Source organism: Diabrotica undecimpunctata, chromosome 8, assembly GCF_040954645.1.
Source record: "Diabrotica undecimpunctata isolate CICGRU chromosome 8, icDiaUnde3, whole genome shotgun sequence".
NCBI lineage: Eukaryota > Metazoa > Arthropoda > Insecta > Coleoptera > Chrysomelidae > Diabrotica > Diabrotica undecimpunctata.
This window is the reverse complement of record NC_092810.1, coordinates 76,370,732-76,398,534: the sequence shown is the minus strand read 5'-3', so window position 1 is coordinate 76,398,534 and position 27,803 is coordinate 76,370,732. Positions and strand designations below refer to the sequence as shown.

General features: G+C 33.3%; 1 protein-coding gene across 9 annotated transcripts in view; it reads right to left on the bottom strand.

The window, feature by feature from the left end:
* DIP2 (disco-interacting protein 2) overlaps positions 1-27,803 on the bottom strand; it is a 1,036,664-nt gene that overhangs the window by 310,945 nt on the left and 697,916 nt on the right. For 5 of the 9 annotated variants that reach the window (XM_072540500.1, XM_072540501.1, XM_072540502.1 and 2 more), the window contains one exon: positions 15,317-15,463. The exons of the other annotated variants lie outside the window; for them this stretch is intronic. In XM_072540500.1, coding sequence (XP_072396601.1) covers positions 15,317-15,463 — 147 coding nt within the window. The remainder of the gene's footprint in view (positions 1-15,316; positions 15,464-27,803) is intronic. 9 annotated transcript variants of the gene reach the window in all.

Genomic DNA, 27,803 nt, shown 5'->3' with positions numbered 1-27,803 from the left:
TGATTTGTACACAATTACGGGAATTTAAAATTAGTTGAATTTTAATAATTTGGAGAGTTTTGGAATTTGGTTGAATGCAAAGAAAGAATGTTTTGATTGATTACAAGAAATTATAGAAGGGATAGACAGACGGGAATGAGATTGAAAATGCAAGGAGGATCATCTGCTGAGGGACTTGAAGTGATTGAAGATAAAATCAAAAGGAGTGTGCCGATAGTTTGTAGAAAAATTATTGTGGCAAAAAGTAGTGCAAAGAAAGTGTTGAAAGCTGTAGTTGCACTATTTGAATGGGGAACTAATTAAAGTAAATCCTTTTAGAAAAATACAGAGACAAATTGTAAAAACAAGACATTGATTGGAACTATATTTAATTTGAATTGATTTGTGGTTAATTGTATATGCCATAGAGTAATTTAGGGAAACATTTATTTATAAGATATTTATTTACTGTATGAAAATATACATCGGTATTTGGTCATTATATTTTTAATTTGTTGAATTAAATTTTTTTCTTTTCTTTATTTCCATCTACTCCTCTTTTTTCTCAAGCACTATTAAAAGAAAAGGTAATTTTTTTGAACTTAAAATAAATTTTTTGTTTTAATTTGCTAATTAGATCATAATTAATTTGATTGTGTGTATTGAATTTCAAAATTATCATCATATATATATATATATATATATATATATATATATATATATATATATATATATATATATATGTATAAATTGCGGGACGAAAATGGTATTGGCTAGCCCAAAATAGAGAGAATTGTAGAGCAATGGGAGAGTCCTATATCAAAAAGATTGATAACGGCTCAAGAAGAAAAAGAAGACATAATACATTACAATTCTTGGTTCTTGATTTGCTACTTACGTCTACTCAATACTGGTTACTAAACAAATAAAATAAAATTGGTATAAACTTTTACAATCAAGTTTTAATAATACTACATATGGATAAAAAAAGGGTAGTTTTCCTTTATATGCAATAAAACTAAATAAGTTCTTTTGAGAATTTCGTTTCCAGACCAGACATCAAAAATTAACGTCATTGTACTTTCAACATGGAATTTCAGTAATTCAGGCGAGGTTTGAGATAGACACGAAACACGGATGATAGCGTGAACCAATTTGCAGAAAATCCTTTCACACGAATTGCGTCATTATATGTAACGAAGGTTTATTTCGCGTGAATGAAACTATAACTAGTAAATAACCGACACATCTAGTGCATGCTGGTTTCGTCAAGTTGCATTTAAGTGATCAAGTGATAAGATAATTTATTTTAACTTAAAATGTCAGCTTTAAGGAAAAAATTATACTATGTAAATTACTGTTTGTAAAACAATATCGTTCTAATACATACTTTTTTGGGTATATAATCTTGGTATATATATATATATATATATATATATATATATATATATATATATATATATATATATATATATATATATATATATATATATATATATATATATATATATATATTCCGAATGGTTTCCGCGGTTAGTGAATTAAACCTAGAGCTAAGATTAATATTATTACAAGAACTAATTTTAAACTCAACAGTCTTACGGGTTGAACTGCGTCGATTTTCATTGCGCCGAGCTTTCGACATCTTCTTTAATGTCGTCTGCGGGGCTTCCGAGGTCTCAGTCTCCCGAGAGCCCAGACACTACTACACTAGGAACGGAAGATGGTTAATTTATACCTTCAATGGTAACGTTGTTTTGGTCGAGGTTGGCGTGGGGGTTATCGTGGGGATTGGCGGGGGATTGGCGGGGAATTTGACGCGAACATATCTAACAGTAGGACTTTGATTGGCGGGTGGAGCCGACGATATTTTCTTTATGAGAGGTCTCCATGTCGAAAGTAACCATATGCCGTTATCTGTTTTATTGAGACAATTTGGCAATTTTTCAATTTCTATGGCTCCTCCGATAATTCTTAATTTATAGAAGCGGATGGGGGCTATGGTTCTGGAGTTTTCAAAATCTATTTTGTGACCTGTATAAGGATGGTGTTGAACTAGAGTTAAAATTGAATCGAAATTGCGAATAGAAATGGAATGTTCATAAATTCTATTTTGGATGGAGTTCCTAAATCTTGTGTTGATAAGAATGTAATCTATCTGGTTTCTCATTATTCTACCGTTTTTAGATCTAAGTATTAAAGTCGTAAAACATTAAATTTTGGTATTAAAGTCGCCTATTATATACGTGATTTTGATGGATTTTAAACTTTTTAATGTTGCACTAAACTTATACAGAACTCCTATTTCATTTTCATATTTTCTTTCCGTAGAGGATTGTACCTGTATTAGATTATTATTTAATAGTAATGCGTGCAGCTGTAAAAGCATTATTCTGTCATTTGTTGGGACAAAGTTGAGGACATATTTTTCCAATTCCTATGCTACAAAAATTCCTACTCAAAACATGCGAACAGAAATGGAATGTTCATAAATTCTATTTTGGATGGAATTCCTAAATCTTTTGTTGATAAGAATGTAATCTATCTGGTTTCTCATTATTCGTGTTGGATTATCTCCAGCGGCCCTTCAAGTTAAAGTATGTGATTGTTACTACCATAATGTGTTCTTGGCAAAAATCAAAGAGTCTATCCTCTTGGTTATTGCTGTCTCCCAGGCCATATTCCCCTACAAGATCTGATCTAAACCCTCTACCAATTTTGGTATTAAAGTCGCCTATTATATACGTGATTTTGATGGATTTTAAACATTTTAATGTTGCACTAAACTTATACAGAACTCCTATTTCATTGTCATATTTTCTTTCCGTAGAGGACTGTACCTGTATTAGATTAATATTTAATAGTAAGGCGTGCAGCTGTAAGAGCATTATTCTGTCATTTGTTGGGACAAAGTCGAGGACATATTTTTCCAATTCCGATGCTACGAAAATTCCTACTCCATTTCTATGTAGTGGATCGCCATTATTATCCCCACTAAAATACAATATACCATCTTTGTGTCTGCATGTCCGACCAGACCATCGTAATTCGTTTACACCAATAACTGACAATTTTAAACATTTGACCTCGTGAACAAGATGTTCAAATAATTTACCGGAAGCATAAAAGCTTTTAATGTTCGATGTGCCGATCTTAACGGGGGATTTTGTTATTTTGAACCAGGGGATTCCTAGTACACCTTGCCCACCAAAAGGCTGCCAGGGACTAAGTGCACTGATTTTTGTTTTCTTCGCCTTAGCAATATCCTGTAAAATATTAACAGTGTGGTTCATCGTTGCCTTTAGTGTTTTGGGTTCAGCCGTCACTAACATGAGGACAGATGTTTGCAGCTGCCCACAGCTGCCCAACATACGCTGCGTATATGCTTCTTTACTATGCCTAAAAACAACTTCCGTCGAATCAACCGTTTCAAATGTTATTTTTATCCGCCTTCATCGCTGTTGTGGTCTTTATCTATAACTCTAGACAAGGAATCCTTATAGACGGCTATCAGCCGGGCCAGCTTAACTCTGGTTTTTTATAGAGGTGTTACTCCTATATAAAAATCGGCGCAAGGAAGATCTGTGCAGCAAACTGGCAACGGCTGGCGATGAACAGAAACGACTGGCGAAATAGACTGGGGAAGGTCTAGGCTCAACTAGGGTTGTAGCACCACTGATGATGATGATGTTACGTCTCTCTTGCTTTCTCTAGTAGGATATGGGAAGGCAAACGTTAGTAATTAGTAATTAGGTGTGAAAATGGGTATAGCGCATAATTTCTCCCAGGTACCAGGATATTATTGCTCACGTGGGCAAGGTTCCATCCTTAAAGTAGATCTATCTTCTACCGGGTATGGAAGAGAGTATCTACTTGCTACCTTACTCTAACCTTCTATTAATCCATTAATGTTGGTACTTATCTTGTTGCTAACTTCTTCTGTATTGGTAACCAGAGCCTGCTGGATTCTCTTGATGGATTTAGGGCAACATGGCGTTTAACGAGAGTGTTTATAAGGAACTAGATCGTCTAAAAAAGTCCGAGTTAATCCGAATTCACAGAAGGCAACACACCATTGAGTTCAACATGGGTTGAAGTCAAGAGAATAATGGGGAGAACCATGTAGTGTTAGAAAGCAATACTCTAACACTCCGACATCGAGGCCTTCTGCAGACCTGATTCCTTCGACGTGTAGACACCTTTGACGAGCCAGGCTTCTTCGAAGTTAGAAGCCCCAGATGCCGATGGAAGTCCCGGAGTAGACCCAGTCATCGCCCCCCTACCGAAAGTGGTCGGACGACCACGTAGGCTTCGGCACACTGGTACCCTACGAAACCCCGTTGGATATGGCAGATGGGATCCGGACGACCGAAAAGAAGACGAACCCGTTGGAGGAGTTGGCACACCGACCGAGGATGGACCTGTAGGAGCTTGAGATGCCGTCATCACCACCGACCTCCCCCTGTAAGTAGTGCAGTGTTGTGTGAATTATTTTGAACATTTTTACTTGTATTTTTATGCATATTTTCTTGTGTATTTTCACATGTATTTTTATTGTATTTTTTTATTCAATAAATATAGAAACGATATAGAAACAAATAATATACCGATTGCGAGAGGGGTTAGGCAAGGATGCGTCTTGTCTCTGACGCTTTTCAACGTGTACTCACAGGTCATATTCAGAAAAGCCTTATGGGAAAGAAAAGAGGGAATAAGAATTGGTGGAGAAATCATAAACACCATGAGATTTGCAGATGACACGGTAATTATGGCTGAGAGTATAGAAGATCTACAAATTTTACTAGATGCAATAAATAGTGAATGCATTCAAATGGGACTTGACATCAACACAGATAAGACCAAATTTATGATAGTATCAAGGAGTCCAATAAATAATGAACAACTAACTCTTGGTGGACAGCAAATAGAGAGAGTGACAAAATATAAATATCTGGGAGCTTACATCAACACAGAATTAGATCCAGACCAAGAGATCCGGGTACGAATAGAAATGGCAAGGGCAGCATTCTTAAAATTCAAACAATTGTTCTGTGACAAAAATCTGAATATTGCGCTGAGACTGAGGTTTGTTGAATGTTACGTCTGGTCGCAACTATTATACGGGGTAGAAACATGGACACTAAAAGCGCAAATAGTTAAAAAGATTGAAGCCTTTGAACTTTGGATATACCGGAGAATGTTGAGAATCCCATGGACTGCCAGGATCACCAATGAGGAAGTGTTGAGAAGAATGGGTCGAGACAAAAAGTTGTTGAGAACGATAAAAGTACGCAAGACTGCATACCTTGGACACATACTAAGAAATAATAAATATAGCCTTCTGCAGGTCATCATGCAGGGTAGAGTCGATGGCAAAAAGGGAATAGGTAGAAAGAGGAAGTCATGGCTGCGAAATATTCGAGACTGGACAAACATGACTGTAGACGAATTATTCCACGTTGCAAAAGACAGAGAAGCTTTTAAAAATGTGGTCGCCAACCTCCGTTAATGGGGACGGCATAGGAAGAAGAAGATTCAATAAATATTTTTCCCACCGCAGAGTCTCCAGAGGAGGGGGGATGTCATCGGATGCGATAGTCTGTGGACTAGTACGCATTTCGATGCGCATCGCCCCGCCTCGAATTTTCCCATTGGCTCTTGACCTGGAAATCCCTATTTATCGCTCAAGCTCGTGTTCAAGCTGTGAGGCCGTTTTTCGATTTCGATAGCTTCACGAATGATTCTCGCTTTTAATGAGCGGATGGGAGCGATGGTTTTTGCTTTTTCGAAATCTATTTTGTGGCCTGTCTGAATATGATGTTGGGCTAGGGCTGAAGTGGTATCGGAATGTTTGACTGATAGAGAATGTTCGTAAATACGGTTATGGATTCGTCGGTTTGTCTGTCCTACGTATGTACGTGGGCAACTGGAACAAGCTATCTCGTAGACACCATGGTCTTCATTGGGGATTTGGTCTTTTACGGATCTAACGAGATTGGACAATTTGGAGTGAGTGGTGAAGATGGTTTTGATATTAAGAGGGATAAGAGTTCTACTGATCTTGTCAGTGACACCTTTAATAAAAGGTAGAAAGATTTTGGGTTGATCCGGCGGCAAGGTTTCTTTTTTGGATGGAATGGGGTTTAGAAGTTTTTGAATGCTTCTATTGATTTGGGTTTTGTGGTAGCCGTTTTGTAGGAGTGTTTGTCTTATTGAATTGATTTCGGATGACCTGTGATTGTTGTCGCTAAGTCTTATGGAACGGGAAATAAGAGTGTTGATGACTGAATTAAGTTGGGCGGGGTGATGATGTGACTGGGCATTGAGATAGCGGTTTGTATGAGTGGGTTTCCGGTACACGGAATAGGAAAAACTGTGAGGTGGATTTTTCTGAATAAGAACATCAAGGAATGGCAAAGACGCTTCAGACTCAACTTCCATCGTGAATTGAATGCTGGGATGTATTCCATTCAGGTGGGAGAGGAAGAGATCTAATGTGTCTTTACCATGGGGCCAAATGACAAAGGTGTCATCAACGTACCGTAACCAGCAGGTGGGTTTGAGATTTGACGAGGACAAGGCTACTGTTTCGAAATGTTCCATGTATATATCTGCTATTACGGGAGAGAGGGGCGATCCCATTGGGGCACCTTTGATTTGACGATAGAAACGATTTTGGAACGTGAAATATGTATTAGACATGCAGTGTTTTATAAGAGATAATGTGTCTTGGGGAATTTGATGTTTAGAGTCCAAGATGGAAATGGTTTCATCGATGGGAATGTTGGTGAATAAAGAGACAATGTCAAAACTGACTAGTATGTCTGAGGGCGAAATAGAAAAGTTTTTCAGAAGATCAATGAAATGAAAAGAGTTTTTGACAAAGGACGAGGCGTTTTCGGCTAATGGTTGTAAGGATGAAGCGAGATGTTTTGCCAATTTCTGAGTGGGGCAGTTGTATGCACTGACGATAGGTCTTAGGGGAACATTGGGCTTATGGATTTTTGGAAGGCCGTATATCTTTGGAATTCGGGATGATTTTTCTCTGGGTATAAGAGATTTTTTGAGGTCTGGAGATAGAGTAGACTTATTTATAATGGATTTGGTCGTTTTTTCTAGATATGTGGTTGGATCATTTGGGACATGTTTGTATTCTGTGGAATTCAGAAGTTCGGACATTTTGTCGAAATAGTTAGAAGAGTTGAGAATGACCTTTGTCGGCCGGAAGGATGACGATGTCAGGGTTGTTGTAAAGTTCTTTGAGGGCACATCTTTCTGAAAGACTGATATTTGAAGGTGGCGGTTTGGAAGTACGGAGAATTCTGGCGACATCTTGTCTGGCAACTTCGGCTTGGTCGGAAGGAAGATGGGAAATAGCTTCTTCAGTTTGACAAATAATTTTCTCAGTTGGAATGGAAAGAGGAGTGACAGAGAAATTGAAGCCTTTTGATAGAGCTTTGGTAGCTGAATCGGATATGTGAATATCTGAGAAATTATGGACAACAGTAGAAGGTTGTTGATTTGAAACGGGCGGTGGATTTTGCTGAGAGATAAGTTGGTCCAGTTTGCGTTTCTAGGTTTGGGTTTTTAAATTCTCAACGCGGTTCTTCCCGAGAACTCAGTAATTTTCATTCATCTGACCGCGGAAACTTATCCGAACATATATATATATATATATATATATATATATATATATATATATATATATATATATATATATATATATACAGGGTGTTTGGTAGGTGGATGGAAATTTTTTAAGGGATAATAGGGGACGCCATCTGCAAAATTTTTTGCTAATAATGTATCGCTCAAACTGTTAACGTTTCCGAAATAAAGTTAAATTTGTCAATACTTGACAATTCAACGTTTAAAAATTATCTAGGTGTACTACCTCCCTGTTTTACGAATGGAATAAAAATGTAAACCTACAACACTGACTCTTCGCATAAAATTTCCATCAGCTATCGTCATTCTCCGACCGCATAACAAACAAAAAACAATATACCTGCTACGGTATGCTATGGTTCAACAATCACTATCCCAATAGGTGGATCGGACGAACTGGACCGTTTTTGTGGCCTGCTAGATCGTCCGATTTAACACCATGTGACTACCACATCTGGGGTAGATTCAAAGAACTTGTTTTTCAACTTCCAATCCGAACTAGAGCTTATTTAATGGAAAGGATTATCGAAGCAGCTGACATTATAAGGGCAGAATTGAGGTTAAAAGTAACCACATCAGAAATACGACGCAGGGCAACAGGTGGTTCTCACTTTGAACAACAATGACTGTTTTCTGAAGTTTATGTACATACTTAATAAGGCATAATAAATGTTACAAAAAGCATAATGTATCGTTGTTATGTTTTACCTTTCTTACCCGTTTCATTATTGAAGGTTACTTTAACAATGCATTGATATTCAACGAAGGGTTTTTGCAATCTGAGCAAGTAATACGTAAGGTATTTTGTATGTCAGGGAAGTCTCTCGCTTGGATAATTATTTTTAAAAATAAAATGGATGAGCAGCTTTATTTTCGAATATTGACAAATTTAACTTTATTTCGGAAACCTTAACAGTTTGAGCGATACATTATTAGCAAAAAATTTTGCAAATGGCGTCCCCTATTATCCCTTAAAAAATTTCCATCGACCTACCAAACACCCTGTATATATATATATATATATATATATATATATATATATATAGAAAAGAAATTTAATCTTTGCAGATAAGTTAAATAGTAAACTCTTAAATATTGGGGAAATCTGCAAGAAAGACTCTAATGAGTATCAATTGTTTCGCCGAACGTTTTCGCCAAAGAGAATTAATTTGGCTTCTTCAGGGCTGAAAGAGAATAAATTATAATTAGCTACCATATATTATCTATTAAAAACATTATTGATCTTACCGTAACTTAGAATTGTAGAGTTAGAATGTTAAAAAACTTAGCTAGTAACAACATAGTGGTGTTTTTTGTTACTATGTGCAAAAAAAAAGTTATTTTTTTAACGTTGGAAATGTATGGTAGCTTTGAACTTAAAACGCAAAGGTTTACCTAAGGTTAATCGAAAAACCCAATGTAACTACATTTAAAAGGAGGTAATTCTTTGAATTGTCGGCAATAACTAAAGTTATTATTGATTGTTAGAAAGTTTAAATGTGAGGTTCTGTTTTACCAGAACGCATGTGCTGACAATTCAAGTAGTTCTTTTGAATCTTTATGTCGTTAAGGTTCATTGGTAAAACCGAATGAAGTTAAATCCCAGTATAGGGAAATATTATTTTAGATTTTCTTTTTTAATTATATTATATTGTTCATGTATTATTATAATAATATCTTATTGAGATGTATCTAAGAAAAGCAAGGGAATGTTATCTTTTTTAGTTAATGAAAATTAATTATTAAAGTAGGTTAGTTGTTAATGGATATATCAGTCAAGTTAGTTATCTGTGATGTTGTATTGTTCTTGGTATCTGATTTAAGTAAGAAGTGGTATATATCGCTTAGATTCTTTATGTCACTCTTAACATTGATGGAGAAACCGTTAAGGAAAATATAAGACATTTCAATGAACTCTCTTTTAGATTTATTGTTCTTACGGTGGAGAATTGTAGTGTTAGTATAGTCCATGGGATGACCAGTGGAATGGACATGTTTGGCTAATGCAAAGCGGTCAGGGTGAAGTCGAGAATCACTTTTGTGTAGTGTAATACGTGATTTCAATAATTGAGATGTTTGGCCGATGTAGGAATTGCTGCAAGAGAGGCATTTTTGGTTTTCTGTTTTGCGAGACTTGCCATTACATTTTACTTTTACTACTTACTATATATACTATATATATATATATATATATATATATTCCGAAAGATTTCCGCGGTTAGTACAATTAAATCTAGAGCTAAGATTAATTGATTGCCAACCTCCTTCGCGGAGATGGCACGTAAAGAAGAAGAAGATTAATACTATTACAAGAATTAGTATTAAACTCAACAGTTTTCCGGGTTGAACTGCGACGATTATAACTGGGAGGTTCCGAGGTCTCAGTCTCCCGAACCCCCAGGCACTAACCAATGCATTAATGCTACGAGGAACAAAGGACGGTTCATTTATAACGTCGATAGTGACGTGGTTTGGGTGGAGGTTGGCGTATGGGTCAGTGTGAGGATTGGCGCGGGGGCTGGTGCTAACATTTCTGACAGTGAATTTTGATTGGCGGGTAGAGCGGACGATATTTTCTTTATAAGAGGTCTTTATGTCAAAGGTTACCAACCGTATGCCGTCATCTCTTTTACTGAGACAATTTGCCCTTTTTTCAATGTCTATGGCTTCTCAGATATTTCTTGGTTTACCTATATATCCTGAACTCTGGTTTTTATAGAGGCATTACTCCTCTATAAAAATCTTCCGATCTTCCTCGCGCCGATTTTTATAGAGGAGTAATACCTCTATAAAAATCTATAAGAGTTCAGCTGGGTCGGCTGATAGCAATCTGTAAGGGTTCCTTGTTTAGAGTAATAAGAAACAACAGCATTAAGAATAACATTTGAAACGGTTAATTCAACGGAAGTTGCAGCACGGCTTTTAGGCGTAGTAGAGACGCATATATGCAGCGTCTGTTCCAGAGTGGGTAACTGCAAACAGCGTCTGCCCTCATATCAGAGATGGCTGAACCCAAAACAGTAAAGGCAACGAGAAACCACACTGGAAATATTTCCCAGGATATTGCTAAGGCGAAGAAAACAAAAATCACGGCACCTAATCCTTGGCAGCCTTTTCACAGACAAGGTATGCAAGGAATCTCCTGGTTCAAAGTATCAAAATCCACCGTTAAGATACGCACATGGACCGTTAAAAGCTTTCCGGTAAATTATTCAGGAAGTCAAACGCTTAAAATTGTCAGTCATTGGCGTAAACGAATTACGATGGCTCGGTTCAGACATTCAGACACAAATATTTTAGTGGGAATAATAACTGGAAAATCAACTATGCCCCAACAAATGACAGAATAATGCTCTTATAGCTACACGCCTCACTATAAAATATTCATCTAATACAGGTTCATGACCCCCCCCCGGAAAGAAAATATGACAATGAAATAGGAGTTCTGTATAATAAGTTTAGTGCAACAATAAAAAGTTTAAAATCCAACAAAATCACATACATAATAGGCGACTTTAAGCCAATATTGGTAAAGGGTTTAGATCAGACCTTGTAGGGGAATATGACCTGGGAATCCGCAATGAGCAAGATATACTCTTTTTTTTGCCAGGAACATAATATGGCAGTAACAATCACATACTATAACTTGAACAGCCACTGGAGATAATCCAACACGATTAATAAGGAACTATTAATAAGGAACTAGATAGATAAGATTTAGGAGCTCCATCAGTAGAGTTACGACATACCCTGGAGCAGACATTAGATCTGATCACAACCTTTTAATCGCCAATGCAAGGGTCACGCTAAAACGAATAGAGAAGAAACATCAGTAAAAGAATTTTACTATTTCAGATGTTATCAAGAATCAAATCGAAAATGATATAAACAATGAAGGAAATTAGAACAAGCGAAAATGTTCAGAAAACATGGAAATTATTTCGTGAACATATGACCAAGATACTAGAATAACATAGTGTAATTAATAGATTCAAGAAACAACAATGGATGACAGAGATGAAATGCTTATGGACCTTATGGAACAAAGAAGACAATACAAGACGACAATGGAGACGAATACAAAAGAAAACAAAGAGCAATAAAACAAAAAATACGAGTGGCTAAAGAAAAGTGGATGGCCTATCGATGTTCAGAAATGGAAGAATTAGAAAAGAAACATGACAACATGACATGTTCAATAAGTACAAAAAAGTTCGTGAAGTCGTTGGCCCGTATTATAAGAAAAACACTAATACTCAAATAGATAATGCAGGAAAAGTAATTATTAATGAAAGAGAAATACTTGAAACATGGAGTAATTATATAACTGAATTGTTTCAAAATGACAGGACAAATATATAGAGAAATGTAAATCACTAAGATGTAAAGCCACTGGACCAGACAACATATCTAGCTTAAGTCTGTTTTTATTGCAATTTTGAAGAAGCAACGGACAAAAAGATGTGACGAATACACGTTAATTAGTTTAATGAGCCACATAAAGTTTTCTTCGCATTATTTATGAAAAAATAAGAAGTGATTACGAAAGAGACCTAGATAAAACCCAGTTTGGATTTAGGAATGCGCAGGGTACACGTGAGACACTTTTTGGCTTAAATGAAGTCCACCAAAAATGCCTAGACCAACATAACGATATTTTTGTGGCTTTCATCGATTGCGAAGAATTTTGATAAGGACAGCAATGAACGCTTTTGAACATATTTAGAACCAAAAGCATTGATGGTAGAGACATAAGTATCATAGAAAACTTGTATTGCAGAAAGTAGTCGTACGAGTCGATGGAAGATTAACTGACGAATGTTACATTCAAAAAGGCTTTAGACAGGGATGCATTCTATTCCCGCTGTTATTTAATATCTACTTGGATATAATTTTCTAAGAGGCTATTCAAAATAAAGACTTTGGAATGAAAATCAATGGTGACCTAATCAATAATCTTAGATACGCTGACTATTATTTTATGCGGCAATCTTCAGGGCCTTTAAGAGTTATTGGATTGCGTAAACTAGGTAGGAGGAGTAATTGGTCTAAGAATGAATGCTTCCAAGACAAAATTTATGATATTTAGTAGCCAACCTCACGAAAATGCTTCCCTCTAGATAGATCAACAAAATATTGAGAGAGTTACTCACTTTAGATAACTGGGTTTACATTACAGACAAACGAGACAAAAGTACAAAGATCAAATGCGAAATTGAAGCAGCTCGCACAAGGTTTCTAAAATCAAAGTATTCTTCTGTAACAACAGTTTAAATTTAAAATTATATCAAAGAATGATCAAATGCTATATTTAGTCAGTGTTGTTACATTGTTGTTACATGGCAGCGAAACCTGGACTAAAAAGGCTGATACGATCAATCGCCTAGAGGAGTTTGGGATGTGGTTGCATAGAAGGATACTCCGAGTACCCTGGACAGCGATGCAGACCAACGTAGCTGTGTTAAATAGAGCAAATGCTGTTTGTGAGTTACTGAAAAATATTAAAATAAAAGAAATTTAATACCACAGTCATATTATTAGAGGAGATCAGCACAAAATCCTTCAGCTTATCATGAAAGGTAAAATCAAGGGCAGGAAAGGAATTGGAAGAAATCAGATGTTATGGCTCAAGAACATTCGCGATTGGACACGAATACGCAGTACCGAACAACTAGTTCGATTAGCTAAAGACAGTGAACAACTGGCTAATGTAAATAAATATCAAAACAACAATGATACATTCTATGTATTTAGTTTGTTCGTTTCCAAATAAAAAAGAGGAAACTGTAAGAACAAACTGCTTACCGAAAAAGAGTCATAAATCTTCAAATATAAATACAAAAAATCATACTCAATTTATATAATATATAGAATATATAGAATATATAGAATATATAGAATATATAGAATATATAGAATATATAGAATATATAGAATATATAGAATATATAGAATATATAGAATATATAGAATATATAGAATATATAGAATATATAGAATATATAGAATATATAGAATATATAGAAAACAATTATTATTAATGACAATTTGAAAACAACCACAGTAAAGTATTACTACTAAAAACAAACTAATTCTTAAAACAGTATTTGAGGTATTGTGCAATAAATGATCATTATAAAAGAATTAAGTTGCCAGTTTTAGCCTTTTTCATTACTTAAATCTAAAACTTACTAAAATATTCCATTTGCGTATGACATTAAGCTATCTATGATTTTGTTTGCACATTTAAAAAATAACAAAAGAAAATCTCAAAAGATGAGCACTTTTAGATGCTATATATTCGCATATTTTTAGATCTTTCATCTAACTACAATTAAAAACTGAACAGCTTAGAATTGTCTTAACTAAAATAAAATTATACGAGAACATATAACCAGCTAAATTAAGAACTAGATTTATCCAGGAGTTCCAGAATATCTAATATTGTTCAAATACCAGGCATACCAGGCAATAAATGAGCAATACCTTAATCAAAACGAGAATATTTAAGCAACATATACACCCTCTTTTTACTGAAAATTCACAGGTCTAAAAACTTGCAAATTTAAATAATGGTCAAATCGAAAAACGCAGAGTTAAATATTGTATATAAAAGACAAATATTGCATAGGTATAAAAGTAACGACCGAAAAGAAACACAAACTTTAGAAAAACAACAAAAGAGAATGGCGTTACAGAATAAAAATTTACAGTTCATACCATTCGCCAAAATAATGAGAGATGGAAAAAATAGTTAATATTTTGAGACCCATGAGAAAACCAGAGGGAAAAAAATCTCGTAGGGCCTAGAGCAACGGTGTTAAGGAAATAGAGTTTAGTGGACGAGACAGCGGAAAGTCCATAACAAAAATGGATGGAATAAGACTCGATAGATGGATCTATGAAGGAGGACAAAAAAAAATCAAATGATTGCATATACCAGAATACTGGAAATTAAACCTATAAGAGAGAAAAGTCAACAAAAGCAATTGAGATGATATGGATAAATTAGAAAAACAATCAACATGAGCTAGATGAAATTCAGATAATTTCAGAAAAAGAAGAAAAACACTGAAGAAATATATCTAATGACGACACAAAACTATGGAAAGCGTTTATAAAAAAGGACACAGGATACAACCCAAAGAAGAGAAAGAAGAAAATAGTGTCAAACGCTGACGTTTTCTGTTATTGTTACGTATTTTCAGCGACACTTATTCAAAATATTACTTTCGACTAACAATAGCTAGTAAAACCTAACTAAATCTAGCGTGACTTAATAGCTACGATAAACTTTATGATTTCAATAATAAAATTACTAATATAATATTTCTAAATAAGTTAACTAATAATTTACAAACTTCAAAATCATATATAGAAAAAATAAGATACGAAAAAGTAAATATGAAAGATAAAATAAAAAAAAGGCGTTGCGACTGAAATAGCTATTTTAGTTTAAACATTGGAAAAATGTTTTGTATTCAGTGATTTTTTTTTTCTTTGTCGATTTTGATTATGATTTCCATTCCAAGTTATTTCTTAAATGTCATGCTTATATTTTATTTACACTTCTTTAAGATAAATGCTGTTATTGCATAAATATCTCAAACAGTCTCAATATCTTGTCGATTAACATGCAGACAACCAAATACAAAGAGTTAAGCCGAACCTGAATGATATCTCTTCTCGCTGTGCGTAACACGACGTTGAGTTCGTCGTCGGGTGTGATGCTTCCCATTTCCGGCAATACCAGCCACACCACTGCTATCGCCACTACCGATGTCACCCGTACCACCTTCCGTACCACCGCTACCAGCTAAATACCACACCAAAATGTGAGTGCAAAAAACGGACTACTCTCAGGAGGGTAAATTGAATGAACTACTCTCAGAATGTCAATTATATTTTTAATGTTAAAAAAGTCAAATTATGGTAAGAAATTCAGTTTATTTATTAACATTTCTTATTGTAAGAACATTTAATTAATTATTCTATATTTATTGAAGAATTATTATGTATCATTACATTTTCTTTTACGATAAAGGTATTTTTGTTTTCCTCAGTAAATTCCCAAACAAATTGCAAAACAAGTCATAATATAGTATCCACAAGGAAAATAAATATCCTGTAGTTGACTGTATACAATAAATCACAAAATTTTTATTTAAAATCCTCTATATAACATATATAATTAAAAAGACCCTTTCCGGCTACATCATAACAGAACATTTCGGACTACCTAGTCATTATCAGTGCATTTACAAGGTGTACATGAGTCAATCCACTAAATGGGTGGGTAAAAACCCTTTAAATATTACATTTTCGTTAATAAGTTAATATGATGTTAAAGTTTTTAACAGATACCCTGCATGGCAACGTAAGACTTCCAATTTGATGGTTGCTGACCCTAAGCCGATGTCTCTGTATGGGCTCTAGAGTCTTTCTGTCTCTAGAGCACACATTTTGGATCATTTTAAGGGTTTTTACCGACACCTATAAATGGCCTGACTCATGTACACCTGGTAAATGTACTAATGATGAAGTAGGTAGTCCGAAAACGTTGTGTTTTGATGTAGCTCGAAAATACATTTTTAATTATATACCTTTTATAAAGGATTTTTGAATAAAACTTGTATAATATAGTATATTAAATGACGAATAACTACTAGCGAAAATAGAGTGCCTAAGTACCATTTGAGTGCTTTAGTATCACAAACTGATTATATTTTTATGAATTTCGTTTTTTTTTTGCATGTTATTATTTTCTATCAAACTTGCTATAATATATACTGAAATTGTTTGTTCCCAGTGCATTATTTTAAACTAGACTGAAATGATACTGAACGTACCAAGTAGTGTTCATTCCTCAATTGAAACAAATGTGAGCATCTTCAATTAACATAAAACAATATTATGTTTTACTCAAGAGAACAAAAATTGTATGTTTGACCTAATTTCTGATTTCTAATATGTTCAAAGATTTACGTTCCTATAATATATACGTTCCTATTATTATACGTTCCTATTATATATAAGGCTCGTATAATTATACTGCAATATTTAACTTCACCATCCTCGGTAGTCCAGAGTGTTAGTAAAGCGACTTATGAGTTATGAAACGGATTAAGATATAACTGTAATTGAAATTAGAATAAATTTATTGACAATTAGTATGCTATTGTTAGTCTACAGAGTGGTATAGCATTCTGTTGATTCTTCGGTATAATCAAATTTAAAATAATTATTCGATAATTTATGTGTGATTTTAAATGAATGTGAAACAATAGGAGTGATATGAAACAATATTTTATTCTTTATTCTCATTTCTTAAGGATACTTAAAAGACTTAAAGAGGTTACCACCTAAGTTAAAGATTTCATTGGGATATGTTTAAGTCTGCTTGTTTACTCAAATGTTTTAACTGTCATTGTTATTGTTCTCCATTCATTTCTATTTCTAACCTATTACCCTAACGGATTTCTATTGGTTTGCTATCGACATGTGTAATTTAATAGTGGTTGTTGGTTTTTAATGTACAATATATTCGACGATTTTTTTATGGTGTAAAATATTCTAGTTGTATTTTATTAACCTCGTTCTTTTGTTGTCAAGCATTAAATTTTCAAGTTTTTAGTTTTCTTTTTATTTCTTGTAAATATAAGTATAAGTATATATATATATATATATATATATATATATATATATATATATATATATATATATATATATATGTGTGTGTGTCTACTGCAGAACAGTCAAAAATTCAACAGCTGTAATATAATCCGTGGGCTCTCCTATTTCTTGCAGAATATTAAAAACCAAAAGATTTGTGGAGTAATATTTAAACTCTTCTTTTAAACTAGAATTGTTCCAAAGAATCATTGCAAATATTTTTCATCTCTCTTACAAACAAATCACAAACAATGCGCTTAGTTCCCAAAGATATTTGGAAAACTTAGAACTTTCAGTGAACTTTTGAACGATACTAATCAGTCATCATGAGCGATAACTTCTTTGAGAGGTCCAATTTATGGTAAACTTGAAAATCAACTTGAATTTACACCACCCTCGGTATTTTGAATAACTCATTGTGATCTAGCTATGAATGAAATAAAGCCTAGTTATACTAATGAAAGCTTAGTGAATATGGCTGCTGTGTTCACGCATTTGTATAAGATGTCATTTGGTTTACAATCGGATTATAATGTGATTTAATTATCTAAAACTAAGTAGGAGATAGAAGGAATATTTAGGTCATTTATGTCAAGATTCTTGAATAGAAACGGGCTTTAAACAACGATAAGAAACCCAAGGAAAGTAAAGGTGTTAAGTACTGTTTCATGAGTGTTTCTCAATCTTTGATCAATGGAAGGAATTCAAACAATCCAAAGTTTAAAGGATTTAATTGGATGGGACAAAGTTTATGTATTAAAGATAATCACATTTTAATTAACTAATATTAAACCCTATAATTTATAGAGAAGAGCTAAAAGTATTAATATAAACGAAAAATAATTAAATAAACAAAACATACTTAATGAATAACAGCCATTTCTGACGTACTATAAGATCTATACATGAAGTCAAAAGGAAAGAAATAAAGGCAATAATGAATAACAGAAATGAATTAGAAACTAAAACAGATGATATCTTAAAAATATAGAAAGACTACTAGGCAGACAGATATTATCAAAAACAGACTAACCTTAACAAATACAATAACTCAAGAAAATTAGGGACAAAAAGACCGAGAACCTGAAGAGATAAATAAAGAAGAAATAAACTATGGGTTAGGAAGAATTAAAACAGGAAACTCCTGCGATGCTGATGGGATAGAAACAGGAATCGTAAAGTGGTTGGGAGAAGATGGAAAAGTATGGCTGGCGTAATTATATCGCAAGGTATGGCAAACTGGGCAGATTTCAGTAAAACGGGAAAATAAGCTGACTACCCCCATTCAGTGGCATTCAAAGTTTATACAATGATAGTGGATCAAAGACCTATAGAACAAATGATAGAAAATAAAATAGAAGAACAAGTTGCTTTTATGGATATAGATTTCATAACATAAATGGAATAAAAGGCTTTGAAGAAAAGAGGAAAGATGATTGAAAAAATAAGACCAATGTGTTCTGACCGGATAAACTGGAAGACATAAATAGGCAACAAACATTGAAATAAACAATCTGATGTTGAAAGGGATAAGGATTCACGAAAAAGCAGAATAAAAACAGTAATTTGGTCATTTAAAATGACATTGAATTTATTTTATTTCAAAATGTTTTATGATCTATGTCATTTTACTTAAAAAACTTTGAATAAAATATGGGTTTTGAATGTATCAATGGCAAATATTACCTTTAGAGTAGCTGACCCATTAATCCTATCTTTTGATTGCATGAATAGCTGCTTTTTGCACGCAATGTGTTAGAGCTGTAATGTTTTGGATTGCTCTCATTATTTCACTGAATACTTCGATCAAAACATATAATTGTGTATCATTCAAAATTTACCGTTTAAAGTTACCCCAAAGGCTCTAATGCCACATTATGACTATTTATGCAAGAATTTGCGACCATTTGTTTGAAAACACTTTGATTTGTTATAATGGATTTGACTTCCCGGAGTATAATACAATACAGATTATGTGGGATCTAAATATTTATGCAATATTTTATACATGTTAGTGTAAGCAGTCATGGTACGTCACGTGAAGATAATGCATTAGTTTTCAGTTTTTGTACAGCCTCAGTGTTTTCTCGGGTTGATTGGAACGCTGGAAACCTAATTTTCTTATAATGTATGACTTTATTGGATAAGGGACTGCGACCACTCGTTATACCAGCGTCTCAAAATGACAAAAAATGGAGCTGCAGAGTATTCAATTGTACCACTGGACAATTGACCAAGTCAGTGATCACAGATTTTGATTTATGTTTTACTATTAACTACAGGACAATAAAAAACAACAGGGTTCATTATCATATTGTACGTTCGTGATTACAATAAAATATTTATTATGATTTTTATATTAGGTATATTTTAAGAATTACCGTTTAAAACCAAATGAAATCTTAACATTATGAAATGAAATGACAGTAGTAGTAGAGAACAATAATCATATCCGAAACTGTGTATTGAAATATATAGTTATTTATGGTTTGTCAAAAATGTAAATTTTGGTCAAAAATTAAGTATCGAATACTGTTATAACATTAAAGAAGTTTAATATGCAAAAAAAACAGTATAGAGATATACATTCCTATGCAATAAAATATCAGCCGGGATTGTTTTCATCTTCATGTTCAACTGCATATAAAATGAATATAAAATGCATATAAAATTTTCAATTCACCAATCTTGTCAAAATAATACTCTATAAGAGTGCTAGAGTACGTGAATGTTTTCTGTGTGATTCCACATTTTATAGACATTTAAAATTAGTGTATTACTAATTTATTATTAAAAAAATAATAATTAAAAATTATTTCAAAGAAGTTTATCGTTGTCAAATAATAAACATATAATATATGTTTATTATATGTAATAATATATAAACAATAAAAACACACTATCGTGTTTTAGCTCGCCACAATCTTTTTTGTATTTTGATTTAAATGAAATTTGTGTAACACAGACAGTTTCATTCTGATCGCTTATTTGTAGATAAGATGTTAAAATAGAAAGAAAACAAGTCAAATATAATGGAAATTACCATAACCTAGGCATATTTAAAATATAGTGCAAATATAAGATGTTAGGTTGAAGAGAAAGAAGATTTATGTTTGTATTCAATTGTTAATATAACCAACACATTCCCCTTAAATATTTATTAGTTTATCAAGAATATTTTGTTACAGTTTTTAAGTAACGTAGTTAATCAACAGATTAGTCGCTGAAGCAGAAAATAGAATATTACACTAACTCGAAAATGCAAAAAATTAAGCTGAAAACGTGATCATTTTGGTAAATTTTATTACAGACGTACTTTGGGAAAAACTGGCTAAATATAATGAGATTTATTATTAAAAAAATTATTGTATTTCATTTAGTGTAATAAATTTTTTTTATATCCAATGTTTATTGCAATCTGTCTCATTACAAACAATAAGCAATATGTATAATATATGTACAATAACATAGTGGGAAGCCGCCCAGTGACCAGCACCCATGTAAGACATTATAATATTATAAATTTTAAAAAATTGTTTTTAATTTCTAATTTGACTGGACCGCCACCATGCTTCGGAGGACACGTCAAGCCGTCGGTCCCAGCTACGTAAGTATTAGTTAACACTAAAACCTGAGCCAGAAGGTTACACGAATTGAAGATGTACAATAAGCCGATTGGCTGCAGTACGACCGGTTACAACAACAAAGGTCTTCTACAAAAAAAAAAAAAAGACTAAGCGACAGCCAGGATATTTTTCGTCGTTCGATATTTCGCTTCAATTTTGCTTCTAATAGTAGGTTTTAATAACGCGCATTTTGTAATCTCATCACATGTCCCTTGTACTCAAGTTTTCTTTTTTTGATAACCAATAAATATTATTGTAGTGGATCCCGTATTCCTAATAGTTTCCAAGTTTTCTACTACTACTACTACTATCGGTTTACAGCGTTCTCCGACGCCTTCCGACTCCTAACCGCCATTCTTCTCTATTCAGCCATAGGCCTGGAGGGATTTCTCTTTCCTCTAGTTCTTTTTCAATTCCCTCTCTCCAGCTTTTTCTCGGCCTTCCTCTTTTCCTTCTCCCTTGTGGTGTCCACGTCAAAATCTGTTTTAGAATCCTGTCATCTGGCATTCTCTGTACATGGCCGTACCATATTAACTGTTTTGTTTTTATGTCATCAACTATTGTATGCTTGACTCCCATCATTTCACGTATTCTCTCATTTGGTATCCGATCTCTTCTTGATTTTCCTGCTGCTCTTCTCCAGAAGTCCATTTCTGTTGTTAATAACAGTTTCTCTGTTCTTTGTTTCATTTGCCAAACTTCGCTGCCATATGTGATTACACTTTTAAGTATGGTGTTGTATATGAGTTGTTTGTTCGCTTTAGATATTGTTTGGTCCCACAGAATTCCGTTCATCATGGATATGGCTTTTCTACCCTGTATGTTTCTGTCTTTTATAGCAGCATCGAGTGTTCCATCTTGAGTTATCTTCATACCCAGGTACTTGTATTCATCACAGTTTCTAATTTCTACCCCATCGTTTCAAGTTTTCTAATAGTCATTATTTTCATCCTTTGTTATTCGGAGGCTTCTTCTCTAATACTTACTTAATTAAAAATTAATGATATTCAAGAGATCAACTTAAATCAAGTTACCCTGATGAGTTTAGATTCTGAGGTGAATTCAATGTGCACTGTAGAAAATATCGATCTCCAAGATAATAATTCGCAGGAGCTACATTCTTATAAAAATTAGGATGAATTTACTACTCCAAAACGTAAGCGAGCTAAACGAAAAAATGTTAATACTAAAAGTTGGTCAGTAAATCAGCAGAATAGTAATAGAGAAAAAGGGTTAGCATATAAAGGAAGGAAGAAGATGAAAAACCAAGATGATAAAGAAAACACTAATTGGATTTATATTGTAGAAAAGGAGGAAAGAAAAATAAAGCCTAGGTGCAGTTGCACAGCAAAAAACAAAACAATGAAATATCATTTACTTATTGACTGTGACAGGAAAATTATTTTCAGCAAATTTTGGAAAATGTCATGGGACGAGAAAAAAATTTTTGTCCAAATGTCATGCAAACAAGGAGATGCTAAACGTGCTCGTGGCAGAAAAATAAAATCAGAAAGCCGCAGAGCTCGTTCTATCGAATATTATCTAAGACTAAAATCCGACGGTCAAGAAGTACGAGTATGCAAAACGATGTTTTTAAACACCTTGAGTTTGGGGGAGTGGACTGTTTTATCTTGAAAAAAGAAACAGGAAAGCAAAGAAGAGGACAAAGATTCAAGTACAATACCTACATCAATTTCATTAGAAAATAAAAGATCTAATGCAAGACAGTCATTGTTTGAGGAGCGCAGGAAATGTTTACTCCACTTTTTTTATTCCTTAGCTAAAATCGAATCACATTATTGCAGATCAGAGTCCAGCAAATTATATCTCGAACCAAAATGGCAGACCAAAGCTAAACTTTACGATCTATACAAGTCACAATGGTGTGAAGAAAAAAAGTAGGTCCTTTGTCGATTGCAGCATTTTCAAACGCTTTTGAAGATAAAAATTCATCTCTATTTATTGCCAAAAAGGACAGAAAAAAGGGTTACAGGGCACGGGAGGAAAAAGACAAAGATAAAACTGATATTACGCTTAATCAAGCCGTATTCACAATGGATCTACAAAGTGTTTTATTGTCTCCGAAGTCGAATGTTTCTACCATGTACTATACTATCCCATCCTATTTGAAGGGTTAGAGATGTATCAAAAATATTTGATTAAGGGTCACACACAGATGGAAGCCGATTCGACGCATTCCTGTATTGAACGAATAGTCCGTAAGAGAGATTATCAATGTTCCGGCAGACTACGTCCAGATTTGCAAAGAGGCAAGGAAAAAAAAATCCATATAACGTTACCTACTTGGAACATCAGTACTTCAAAGATTTGACTAAGATTATGTCAATGAAAAGTATACGGCCTAGGAGGCGAGTAGGTGATGCGACAGTTACAGATATTTGTGCATTATTATACAAAAACGGACGAGTAAAGTACAAACTAAGCTTCGATGATGACTGGAGTGATCTGCCTGGAAGATCCAAAGAGCTGAACCCCATAAAAATTGATTGCTTGCCAACATTGTATGAGACCCGTCTTAGAGACGGGTCTCATACAATGAGAATAGAGTCATCGAAATTCAAAGACCTGCAGGATCTAAAGGGAACCTTACCGAGCGACTTCCATCAGTTTTATGATAACATACCTTACATTACATGAGTACAAAAATATATAATTATGTTTTATGGTTTAATATTTTATAATACAATTACTTTGATTGTTATATTGTAAAATGTAAGTAAATGCATTATAATAACAATGGTCATTTATCATCTTTTTTCATTCTTAGAGTAACAAGTCTTCTAGAAAAAACTCGCAACTCCTCATAAACTAAACAGAAAATCGCGTAACCCCATTGAAATTAAAAAATAATTAAATAAAAGAGGAAATTACTAAATGTATTTAACTTGTCGAAAGAAACTAGCAAAATACTATCCAAAATAACAGTTTTTTTTTTTATTTTAAAATTTGAAATAAAATTAGAAAAGGAGTTTTTCGCGATTTCCCTAAAGTAGCAAGAAATGGAGTTAGGAGTTTTACTAATTAGATCGAGGATATTCGTATTCAGCAAAAAATTTTACTTAATATAAAAGAGTTGTCAATAATCCACCCTTCCATGCATATACAAAGGTACCCAGCTGCCGGACTATTATATCGAAATCGATAGCATATTCACCAACACAAAATAAAGCAATTAATACAAAATCAGTACTTAAAAGATATACGACAGCTAAACTTAAATAACGCAAAGAAATTAGGAATGTTTAGCAGAAAGCAATCAAGAAGAATTTTTCTTGTGTCTTTCAAATTTAATTCTCTACATACGAATTTAAAATTAAAAGAAAATAAATACCCCCGCTAAAGTATAAATATATCGGCACGTACGTACATCAAATAATTTTTGAGGAACTTTTACTAAGGCGGATTAAGATAATTCCTTCCCTAGCAAAGTATTAATGAATCGCTATTTTTGCAGTCTTCCACTTTATGTTAAATGAGAAATCCGGAAAGGCAGATAGATCAAAAGAATTATAATATCCCGCTGAGATAGGACAAAAAAAGGGTATCTGCAGTTTTACTGAAATATCTAATATATTATGAGACGCAATCAATATTCTCCCTTAAATCTTGAACTAAAACAAATGGATTCCAAGAGAAGATCAGAATGGGAGTATTTGAGACTGGCGAAAGACCTAGAATATTTGTATTGATTTTATTCTAATAAAATTAAACTAATAACGATCGTTAAACAACATAAAAATATGGTGAGGTTAAGTAACAAGGAAGTAGATGAAAAATCTCTAAAAAATCTAAAATAAGCAACAAAATAAAAAAAATTGCTAATTTACAATAAAATATATACGAATATTGTTATCTAATAAATATGATCTAGAAGTATAAAACTGTGGCTCTTATAATAGCCTAGGGATCTGTTTGGGGTTGATTATAGCGAGTTGCACCTTAGATTTTGGTAGAAATGTCTCCGGAATATTGTTTATAACTTGAATTTGAATAGCTCCAGTAGAAAAAGTTGTAAAAAATTTCAGAACATCGACGTTACATATCCGTATTTTTCCACCTTTTATTCCGCATACCACGGAAAGTATAATAAATACGACACAAACGAATATTGGTAAAATTGTTCGAAAATTTACAAAACATTTTTTAAAACTTTTTTTATTCATTTTATTTCGGCTAATTCAAAAAATTCAGCTGAATTTTGATAGGATGAGAAAGAATAATACTTAAGACAATGAAGGTACCGCAATAGAGACAGAAAACACTCTAGAAAACAGAGAGTAAATAAGGAGAAGGAAAGAAACAAGGACTAGAAAAATCCAGATCCAGCTGGATCCGGTAAAAGCAGGTCTATAACTGACCAGTTTCATTTTGAAACATAAAATATTTATAATAGACAATACTACAGATCAAAAGCTACTACTTATATTATGGTATTTGTATACTTTAAACATATACTGAAAATGACTCTGAAAGAGACAGATAACAAAGTATAAGTACAAGTGAATGTATGAAATTTAACCTTAGCAAACGCCTAACACATGGAGAAGTATGGTCAACAACACTCTTCAACATAGATAAAACAATTAAATATAGTGGAATAATAAAAAACCCACTAAAAAATTAACAGAAGCAATAAAAAATACTTTGCCACTAGTTTCTTACTAATATCTAAAATGGCCTACACCCGTCCCAACCCTAGCATCCGACACAACTGAACCTCCCGACCATTCTTGTTGGGTTGAGCTCTACACACATCCCGACCGCGCTTCGGCAAGACTGAACTTCCCGATCATCTCTGTTGCTACACACATTCCGGCCATTACTACAGTTACAGTTCTCGGATTCCCCAGTTTATTTTTCAAACATTGCATCTGGTTAAACTGTTTTGAAGATTTCTAGAAGAGAATTGTATGCTTCATTCCTCCAATATTTTGTTAGAATACGCATCACCTTCCCACAAACACCGGAAAGTTTTGTAACTTTATTCCTCAATCATGGTTTTCTCATTCGTGTTGGTGTCGGAGGTCGGAGTAGGAGGTTGGCCAACAATGCTACCTACGTCACGACTAGACAGATTTTGGATGGGGAAGGGGGAAGTCGGCTGGTGGGATTTCACGGTTGCACAACAAGACCGGTCGGCGCGACCGTCGGGTACAACTTTTTTTTGTCTATCAACAAGCCTACATACACACCAGCGAACATGGTTCATATCATGTTTCTCAAATTTTACATAGCAGTATTCTAAAAGCAACGACAACTATTTTTATGTGTATGTTTTGTTATGCTTTAACAATGAATCATATTATTGTAATACTGTATCCTTGTTCAATAAGTACTGTACTTATTGACTCAAATACAATAAGCTATTCGTCTCTTGCTAAATAACAACTTTTTAATATTATGTTGCTACAATTTCAGTGTAAACTTGAACGATAATAAGACAGGTTAGTCGAAATCAACGATGTAATATACTAAGGATAGAACCTATGAATACACATTTGCGTCCGATAGCCGATAACAATGGCCGATCTTGTTTAAGGAATGTCAGTGGTTTACGAAAAAAATTCTTTTGGTACATAATATACGTACAATAATTATTTATTTTCGTTTTTATTATATAGTGGCGTGTAATTTTGTAAAATTTAAAAAATATTATTTTTTATAATATAAAAACATATATGTTTTACAGGTACGTAGTTATGCATCGAACGCCTTTCATGTGACTAGATGCAAAATATTAAAAATTTAACGAATTTATTGATTTACCAAAATAAATACATTAAATTATTGACTTAACATATATTATTACCTGTTCAACATTAAACTACCAGGGATAATTATATTCACATTAATCACCTGTCAAATTCACATAGATGGTCGAAATATTAGAATTTAAGATCTATCTATATAAAAAGGTAGGACGACGAGTTACACTGTTTGTCCGGTAGGATAACTACACCACCTAGGAAAAAAATCTAAACCACCAACTTACATTTCAATTTACTGAGTCAATCATATTTTGTTCTTGAAACGATACGTTTAATTAATAATACTAATAATAATAATTACATATTATTATAATTAATAATACGATTAATTTTTTTGAAAATTGAAAAGATTCAATCGTTCTAATCTACAGCAACATTCTATAACCTAGCAAGACATCAAAATAAAGACAATATTGAAGATGAATTGCCAAATGAAGACATTATTGAACTTTTTGAAGTTGAAAGATGTTTGCGCTAACATTATATACATATTATTTATTATTTATAGTGCTCTGGAGAAACTTCAGAAGAATCATTAATATACATGTATCATTTTTCTATTCTAATTTATTCCTGCCACCATAAATTGTATAATCAAAAGAAATATTAAAACATTAGTGCGATTTCTTTGACACTTAATTAGATATTGGTGTGTTCCTGAATAAATAAATCGTTTATCTTACAAAATAACCGCAACATAATTTGACGTGAAAAGACGGGTATATTTTATTCATGAATATTTGTATACTCCAGATAACTATCTATCAGATAGGACAATATTTATTTGAATGTAAAAAGACTGGTCATTTCATGCAAGAAGTTTATTATTTTAAAAATTTAATTTTTAACTCTTTTGAAAGTTTGTTGATCCTAAAATATTGGCTGCAAATTTGGTGATCGGTAAAAAATATGATACAAAACTCGAGCTTTCCCAACAAATGAATTGTCAATATTGTCAAATGGATAATAAAAGTACTAGGTAAAGCCCATAAGAGACAAGGAGAAGGTTATATTAAAAAATAAATAAAATAAAAGCAAGAGAGATATACAAATACTTATATACTTAGGA